The 9,406-nt window shown below is 38.5% G+C and overlaps 1 protein-coding gene across 1 annotated transcript in view; it reads left to right on the forward strand.

Annotated features, from left to right (window-relative positions):
* Positions 1 to 6,924, forward strand: part of brinp3a.2 (bone morphogenetic protein/retinoic acid inducible neural-specific 3a, tandem duplicate 2) — a 52,913-nt gene extending 45,989 nt beyond the window's left edge. Inside the window, exons 6-7 of the mRNA XM_053636254.1 lie at positions 1,020 to 1,242; positions 4,940 to 6,924. Of these exons, the coding sequence (XP_053492229.1) occupies positions 1,020 to 1,242; positions 4,940 to 6,056 (1,340 nt within the window). The 3' untranslated portion in view covers positions 6,057 to 6,924. The remainder of the gene's footprint in view (positions 1 to 1,019; positions 1,243 to 4,939) is intronic.
* The last annotated feature ends 2,482 nt before the right edge of the window (positions 6,925 to 9,406 follow it).

The following is a 9,406-nucleotide window of genomic DNA, read 5'->3' on the forward strand; positions in this document are numbered from 1 at the left end:
TCATTGTCCTGCTGGAAGATCCAACCACAGCCCATTTTAAGCTTTCTGGCAGAGGCAGTCAGGTTTTCATTTAATATCCTCACAAAATGTCCAGGTCCTCTGGCAGAAAAACAGCCCAAAAACATTAAAGAGCCGCCACCATATTTAACCATGGGCATGATATACTTTTCCATATGGCTACCTCTCTTTGTGTGCCAAATCCACCTGTGGTCTTTATTGCCAAAAAGATCTATTTTGATTTCATCTGATCATAGAACCCTATAGCATTTGAAGTTCCAGTAGTGTCTGGCAAACTGAAGATGCTTGAGTATGTTCATGTTATGAATGACTCAGGGAATTTCGCCTATGTGTTACCTCATATTTATACCCCTCTGAAGTGATGGTTGAACAATTTCCTGTTCCTGGTCACCCAGGTCTACTAAAAAATGTAAACTATCAGTGGGAATATACTTCAAATATATTTTTCTCATATGAATTCATAAGGATGCCAATAATTGTTTCACACCTATATTTAACAAAGATATTTATTTTATAAACCTGTGTTGTGTTTGCAATTGTTTGATATCCATGAGAGCAGAGTATTTTTGTGATTTTTTTTTAACAAAAGATCAAAAGGTTAAACAATAAAGACAATTTGTCACAGCCTTCTTTGCTCATATTTACCAATGGTGCCAATATTAGTTGGGGGGCACTGCAAATGCAGTGGGCAAATTGATAAAAATTCACATATATTTTGTTACTGAAACATCTTTGAGTGCAGTTATTTTTACCGATTAAAAGAGCTAGGAGAAAGTGTAGGAAGTGCCAGACAGAAGTATTTATTTATTTTTTAACTATGTCATAAATGTGTTCTTCTATGAGAGATATGAAAGATATTCCATGTTCTTCTCCATCAGCTTAAATGAAATGCTGGGAGTGTCTCCATAGAAAATGTGTTGGCGGTTTATTTGACCACTCTGTATCTGCCTTGGAGAAAGCATGTTTATTTATTTATTTATTTTTTTGCATACCTCCACCAGATGAGTTCAAGGCATTTCTGACGAGGCTGCCTCAGAACGTCTACCTCAACGCCTCTGCAATCCACCACTTATGGCTGCTGGATGGCATGTTTCAGCGGCGCTATGAGCTGCTAGAGAGCACCATGAAGAGTCTGTTCAGGAGGGCCCAGAGAGTTGTGTACAAGCTCTTCAGTCTGAGCAAGAGGTGTGAAAAGCAGCCCCTTATCAAGTTACCACATGAAAGGTGAGCACAACCACTTTGTTATCTTCTCATCAAGGCTCTATGGCATTGGTTAACAGCTAATTCAGGAATGGGATAAGGATTCTTTTTTCTTTTTTATTCTACATGAACCAGAAAGTTCTGTAAAGCCTTACTGATAACGATTTACAAGCCACCTTGGGAACTTCAGTCGCATGAACAGTTTTAATGTTAGCAAAAACTTTTGAAATGTTGGACAGCTGTCCCCTAAAATAAATGAATAAATAAATCTATAAATAAAATATTTTTTTTGCAAGTGTAAAGTATCAATTTGTTAAAAATAAAAGTTGGAGTTTTAAACTATAAAATTAAGTAAAAAGTAGACATTAAGTTAAATGCAGTACAACCTAGGTTAGAAAAACAGACTTAAAGAGAAAGCAGGAAATATCAACCACAGAGAAGCCAACTCCAGCTGAGATAACACACAATTAACTTGAAGAACTTAAAGTAGAATACTAAATAACAAAAATGCTTTTAAAGTAGACAGCCACACAAAGCAGGTTCAAATACAATATGAAACAAACACAAATAATACAAAAAAATCACAGATAGACAAAATAGCAGGAGGAATTAAATTGCTGATTAAAAGTGCATAATGATTGAGAAATACTCTAAGTTTGACTTTGTAAGACTTTGTTTGTCATATGGGAAAAAATGCCTGCCATTAACCCTTAAATGCATAAATGTTTCCCTAATCATTATTATATATTCAGGTCCTTAGCGCCCAGGGTATATCTAACGCGGATGGATCTTTAAACTGCCCCAATACTATAAAAAACGGTCCTACAATTTTATTAACAATTACAAAATAATAAAATACAGCATTATATTTTGCCATTTTATTTGTCATCAAACAGATGTACAAAATATACACAGTTAAAATTACACACTAATAATTCACTTGCTAACAGAGTGAAAGTATTGTAGCATTTTCATTCAGTCATTTCAGTCACCATAACAAAATTTAAATCATTACAATATTTTATATTTTTTGTAATTAAAGTAATTTTAAGATGTATAATTTTCATGGCTAAAAACAATATTATCAAGTTATATTATGATAGAGACATGTGACACCTTCTGCGCTTCCCCGGGTAAATTTAGCATCTGGCTCATATTCGGGATCCGGAACATTTGATACATTACTCTCAATAGGATACTATCGTGTTTATAATCATCAAAATAAATATTTTGTTTGCTGACAGCTTCATCATCAGATCCAGTATTAAACAACAGCTTGTTTTTGAATGAAAGTAGAGGTTTTTTTCTTGAAACCCTTTCAACAATTTGTGGTGATGTAGGTGACTTCGGATTGTAGTTTTGGAGACTTTCTGACCCCAGAATGCAACTAACTGCAATTCTGCATCTGTGATCCTTGGAGATTTTTTGACCACTCAAACCATCCACTTCACAGTGACAATATAGACAAATATCCAATTCCAGGTTGATTCATAACATTTCCAGTGTACTGGACCTTCTTAATTATTGCCCTGATGGTGGAAATGGGCATTTTCAATGCTTGTGCTATTTTCTTATAGACACTTCCCAATTTGTGAAGCTCCACAACCATTTGCCGCACATCACAGCTATATTCCTTGGTCTTACTCAATGTGATGAATCACTAAGGGAATGTGTTACTTCATATGTATACCCCTGTGAAACAAGAAGCCATGGTTGAGCAATTTCCTGTTCCTAGTCACACGGGTCTTCTATTAAAATTAAAATATCAATGGGAATATACTTAAATTATATTTTTCTCATATGAATTCATAGGGGGGCCAATAATTGTTGCACACCTATATTTAAGATTTTTTTGGATAAACCTGTGTTGTGTTTGCAACACAGGAGAGTATTTTTTTCTGAATTTCTTTAACAAAAGATCAAAAGGTTAAACAATAAAGACATTTTTTTCCACAGCCTTCTTTGCTCATATTTACCAAGGGTGCGGATATTAGTGGAGGGCACTGTATTTCATGATTAATGTTGCCAGTGAAATCAGAGGAGACTGAAAACTGTACTGTGTGAAAATAGAAGAAGAAGAAGATGGAAGCCTTTATTTGTCACACCTACATTACAGCACAATGCAATTCTTTTTCTTCGCATATCCCAACTTGTTAGGAAGTTGGGGTCAGAGCGCAGTGTCAGCCATGATATGGTGTCCCTGTAGCAGAGAGGGTTAAGGGCCTTGCTCAAAGGCTCAACAGTGGCAGCTTGGCAGTGCTGGGGCTTGAACCCCCGACCTTCTGATCAATAACCCAATCTGGAATCTGTAAAAATGAAAAAAATCTGTAAAAAAAAAATGTCATCAGGAAAAAAAAACTTGAAAATAAAGCTCAGCATGAGGAGTTCATTGCTAGAAGCACACGGAAGCAACCAATGTTACAGCAAATGGTAATTAGGAGAGAAAAAATGTCTAGAGACAGAAGTGCTTTTCCGAAATGGAACAAAATCCGCTCTTCTCCATTGCAACCCTACACAATTTGTGTTAACTAATGTAGCTAGCTTATTCACTTCATTAAAATGAGCTAGCTAACACTATAAATAATATGTCTAGTAGTGTATGCACGTGGACACACATGTGCAGCTTTCATCGCCACTATTTAAACAGGGCAAACCTAAACAGATCTAAATAATGATCTATGATTGATTACTTGTTTGGTTTCAGTATCGGTAATGGTATCAGAGAGTACCAAAAAACATGTACTTGGTCTAGCAAAAAGAAATGTCATTGATGCATCCCTAATGCCATCTATGATCAACACTATCCTAGCATTTTAAAATGCCTCAAAATTCTTAAAAGAATAGTTTTACTACTACAACCATATCCATAGTATTAGTTAATACAAGAATAGCAAGTCAATATCTAAACATAAATATAGCAATATAAATGTAGTTACCTACTCTCTATGCTAAAGCACTATCATGCAAACTAATTGTCTAAGTAACATATATACTTGTCTAAGTAAATATTTAGCATTGCTTTTAATCCATTAGCATAAAGGAGGATATGCTAAGAAATATGGTAAACATGGTAAGCCGGTATAAACAAGAAAAGTACTGCTTTCTATGATCCAGATTAGTGGTCATGAACTACAGGGTGCTAGGGAAGACTCTTCTCTCAGTCATACCTTTATTAGTACAGGGAGTTCCCTGCACAATTTGAACTGAAATCATTGCTGCTTCACCCAAGTGGCCCATATTTCAGGCTGAAATCTCAGTGGACTGGGTAGAGAAATGCTGTATGCTTGCCTGGGAATCATGAGGAGCAGATTAATTATTTCATCTCAGAAACAAGCTGTACATGCTGAATTTTAGTTAATTGTTGGCTCTCTAGTTGCTTTGGGTGCCAATTATGAATACTTGAAATAATTCATAGAGCTCTGTATGCACAAAGCAAATGCCAGTGATACAAAGGTGTATGTGTAAAGCCCTAGTAGTTTCTTCGTTCTTTTTTTCACTAACGTACAAACATTATTTTGGCTCACAATAAGGTGCTAATGCTAAAAAGTCTTAATTAACATCAAATTCTGTGCTCTGGTGCTTGTCTAATTTTCTCCCCATGGTGATTTTACTATTATTAAACATAGTGCCATAACTAGCTCAGACATTAAGCCACACATGTTGTGTAGAGTTCTATTTTTAACACATTACTAAATCTTCACTCTGTCTACTTCCAATGTAGGCCACGGTCATACTGGCTAAACTACTTCCAGTCATTACTCTACTGCTCGGAGAACAACCAGATGGGCTTTTTCTCAGAGGAGCTGCACACCTGCATTTGCACATATGACCAATACTCATGCCAGCGACCCACACCATGTTCTGTCGGAGAGGGTCCAGCTTGTGCATCCTGTGCTAGTGACAACTACACTCGCTGCGGTAGCTGCAATACTGGCTACATGCTAAGTCAAGGATCCTGTCGGCCTATGGTGGCTGATTCCACTGACAACTACCTGGGCTTTGAGACTGACTTGCAGGACCTAGAGCTGCGCTACCTCCTGCAGAGGTCTGACCGTCGCCTAGAGGTCCATGCTATCTTCATTAGCAATGATATGCGCCTCAACAGCTGGTTTGACCCTTCGTGGAGGAAGAGAATGCTGCTCACACTAAAGAGCAACAAGTACAAATCCAATCTGGTGCACATGCTTCTGGGGATCTCCCTCCAAATTTGCCTTACTAAGAACAGCACCCTGGAACCTGCCCTTACTCTTTTCATCAACCCCTTTGGTGGGAGCCACTCAGAGAGCTGGTTGATACCTGTAAATGAAAACAAATTCCCAAATTGGCAGTCCACTAAGCTGGACCTTCCACTTGAGTGTTTTAACTGGACCCTGACTCTGGGCAACAAGTGGAAGACCTTCTTTGAGACAATTCACATTTATTTGAGGAGCCACATTAAAACATCAGGTCCTACTGCCAATGAGAGTGTTTACTTGGAACCTTTGGAAATGGCAGACCCTTCCAGAAACTTGGGTTACATGAAAATCAACAGCATACAAGTTTTTGGTTACAGTATGCATTTCAACCCAGAGGCAATCCGGGACTTGATCCTGCAGCTGGACTATCCCTACACACAGGGGTCACAAGATTCTGCCCTGATGCAGCTACAAGAGATCCGAGACCGCGTTAACCGACTGTCTCCACCAGGCCAGCAGCCTCTGGACCTGTTCTCCTGCTTATTGCGCCATCGCCTCAAACTCACAGTCAATGAAGTGATGCGCATCCATTCTTCTCTCCAGGCCTTCAGTGCACGACTCCCAAACCCTCTTGATTATGAAACAACCAAACTTTGTAGCTAACAACTAAAAGGTCACTCATCTAGAATATGTTTACACACAGAGAGGAGACTGTGCATGAATAAAATAAATCGCTTAATTATTGACTAAAATACTGTATATGTTTCCACATTCACTCTGAAACAAGTGTACTAAAATCAACCAAGTCAGTTTTCTTGTTTGGAGCAGCACTTAAAAGATTTGGTGGGACCTTTGCTGTATATGACTGCAAATTTTCTTTCTTTTTTTTTTCTTTTCTTTTTTTGCTTCAGTGACAGTGCACTTTCCTTAAACAGAATACAGTGATGTCAGTATGTTTTGTAGGTAAATTGTTATTAAAACTTCATGTAATATTAATTATTTACTAGTCTTCTTTTTTTGGTTTAGCTTTTCAGCAATTTAAATACTGGAAAATTATGTCCACCTTTATATGACATAATGATAATGTAAATGAGATTAAACAAGACACAAGTGCTTGATTAAATAGTAATATAACAGATTCATTAACACAATTACATTACGCCTTGTTATGATAAGCTGTCTCCTGTCTGAAAGAATAAGATTTTTTTTTTTTTACATTTTTTGTTTAACAAAGGAAATCACATGTTTGATTAACATTACAGATGATGTGTTTTGTGACAAATTAACAGTGCTGCTCACTGCCATGGTGAAGCTGGGTTAGACTTTCTCAGATGTGTTGATATCATTTTATGAAGATGGGCCTTACATTGCTTGCACACACACACACACACACACAAACCAAATGATGGTGTTGTAATTATTAATTGTTACTACTGTTACTATTAATATTATATTGCCATTATTATTTGTATTACCTTATTTGTGCTTATTTTTTCCCCTCTTTTCCCCATCTTTCTCATTTTCTGTGATGTCTTAGTTAATCTCTTTGTTTATGGGACATTACATGCTGAAGCATATAATGGGGGGGGGGGGGGGGTTGTGGTCCCGAAAAAATGCAGATTTGGCATTTGTCCTTACTATATATGCAGTGCATCGGGAAAGTATTCACAGCACCTTTTCCGCATTTTCTTATGTTACAGCCTTATTCCAAAATGGATCAAATTCATTATTTTCCTCAAAATTCTACAAACAATACCCCATAATGACAACGTGAAATAAGTTTGTTTGAAATCTTTGCAAATTTATTAAAAATAAAAAACATGTACATAAGTATTCACAGCCTTTGCTCAATACTTTGTTGAAGCACTTTGGCACCAATTACAGCCTCAAGTCTTTTTGAGTATGATGCTAGAAGCTTGGCACACCTATTTTTGGGCAGTTTCTCCCATTCTTCTTTGCAGGACCTCTCAAGCTTCATCAGGTTGGATGGAGAGCGTCGGTGCACAGCCATTTTCAGATCTCTCCAGAGATGTTCAATCGGGTTCAAATCTGGGCTCTGGCTGGGCCACTCAAGGACATTCACAGAGTTGTCCTGTAGCCACGCCTTTGTTATCTTGGCTGTGTGCTTAGGGTCATTGTCCTGTTGGAAGATTAACCTTCAACCCAGTCTGAGGTCCAGAGCAGGACCTCTGGAGCAGGTTTTATCAAGGATGTCTCTGTACATTGCTGTATTCATCTTTCCCTCGATCCTGACTAGTCTCCCAGTTCCTGCCGCTGAAAAACATCCCCACAGCATGATGCTGCCACCACCATGCTTCACTGTAGGGATGATATTGGCCAGGTTATGAGTGGTGCCTGGTTTCCTCCAGACATGATGCTTGCCATTCAGGCCAAAGAGTTCAATCTTTTTTTCATCAGACCAGAGAACTTTGTTTCTCATGGTCTGAGAGTCCTTCAGGTGCCTTTTGGCAAACTCCAGGTGGACTGTGGCTTCCGTCTGGCAACTCTACCATACAGGCCTGATTGGTGGAGTGCTGCAGAGATGGTTGTTCTTCTGGAAGGTTCTCCTCTCTCCACAGAGACATGCTGGCACTCTGTCAGAGTGACCATCGGGTTTTTGGTCACCACCCTGACTAAGGCCCTTCTCCCCGATCACTCAGTTTGGCCGGGCAGCCAGCTCTGGGAAGACTCCTGGTGGTTCCAAACTTCTTGCATTTATGGATGATGGAGGCCATTGTGCTCATTGGGACCTTCAATGCTGCAGGAATGTTTCTGTACCCTTCCCCAGATCTGTGCCTCGATACAATCCTGTCCCGGAGGTCTACAGACAATTCCTTGGACTTCATGGCTTGGTTTGTGCTCTGACATGCATTGTTAACTGTGGAACCTTATATAGACGGTTGTGTGCTTTTCCAAATCATGCCCAATCAACTGAATTTACCACAGGTGGACTCCAATCAAGTTGTAGAACCATCTCCAGGATGATCAGTGGAAACAGGATGCACCTGAGCTCAATTTTGAGTGTCATGGCAAAGGCTTTGAATACTTATATACATGTGCTTTTTTGTTTTTTATTTTTAATAAATTTGCAAAGATTTCAAACAAACTTCTTTCACGTTGTCATTATAGGGTATTGTTAGTAGAATTTTGAGGAAAATAATATATTTAATCCATTTTGGAATAAGGCTGTAACATAACAAAATGTGGGAAAAGTGAAGCGCTGTGAATACTTTCCGGATGCACTGTATTATTATTATTATTATTATTATTATTATTATTACATTTTTATGTATTCCTTTTGTGTTTGTGGTGTGTAACTGTAGTAGTTATGGCCAAAAGTTTGTGGACACCTGTCCCTTACACCCATTTGTTGCTTCCCCAAAGATGGAACCGCACACTTGCATAGAATGTCTTTGTATGCTGTAGCATTAAAATTTTCCTTCACTGGAACTAAGATCCTAAACCTTCCAGCATGATATTGCCCCTGTGCACAAAGCGAGCTCCATGAAGACGGTGTGTTAAGGTTGGAATGGAAGAACTCAACTGTCCTGCACAGAGCCCTGGTCTCAACCCCAATGAACACCTTTGGGATGAAGTGGAATGTCGACTGCACCCCAGGCCTCCTCACCCAACATCAGTGCCTGACCTCACTAATGATCTCGTGAATGAAATGACACAAATCCCCCTAGCCACGCTCCAAAATCTAGTGGAAAGACTTCCTAAAAGAGTGGATGTGATTATAACAGCAAAGAGAAACTAAATCTGGAATGGGATGTTCATCAAGCACATATGGGTGTTATGGTCAGGTGTCAACAAAGATTTCACTATATAGTGTACATGTCAAAAAAGGCTATAATTTCAAAGGAGCCTTACACTGAATGTTACACTGAAGTGGTAACATAGTGCCTTTGTAAACGTGAGCTAGAAAGTTTCATAACTCCTCCAGTCAGTGGTGTTTCTTTTAGATAAAATCATGTAAATTCACATTTACTGTGGTGAACAGGTCAGGAGGT

This window comes from Ictalurus furcatus, chromosome 11 (assembly GCF_023375685.1).
Source record: "Ictalurus furcatus strain D&B chromosome 11, Billie_1.0, whole genome shotgun sequence".
In the NCBI taxonomy this organism is placed as follows: Eukaryota; Metazoa; Chordata; class Actinopteri; order Siluriformes; family Ictaluridae; genus Ictalurus; species Ictalurus furcatus.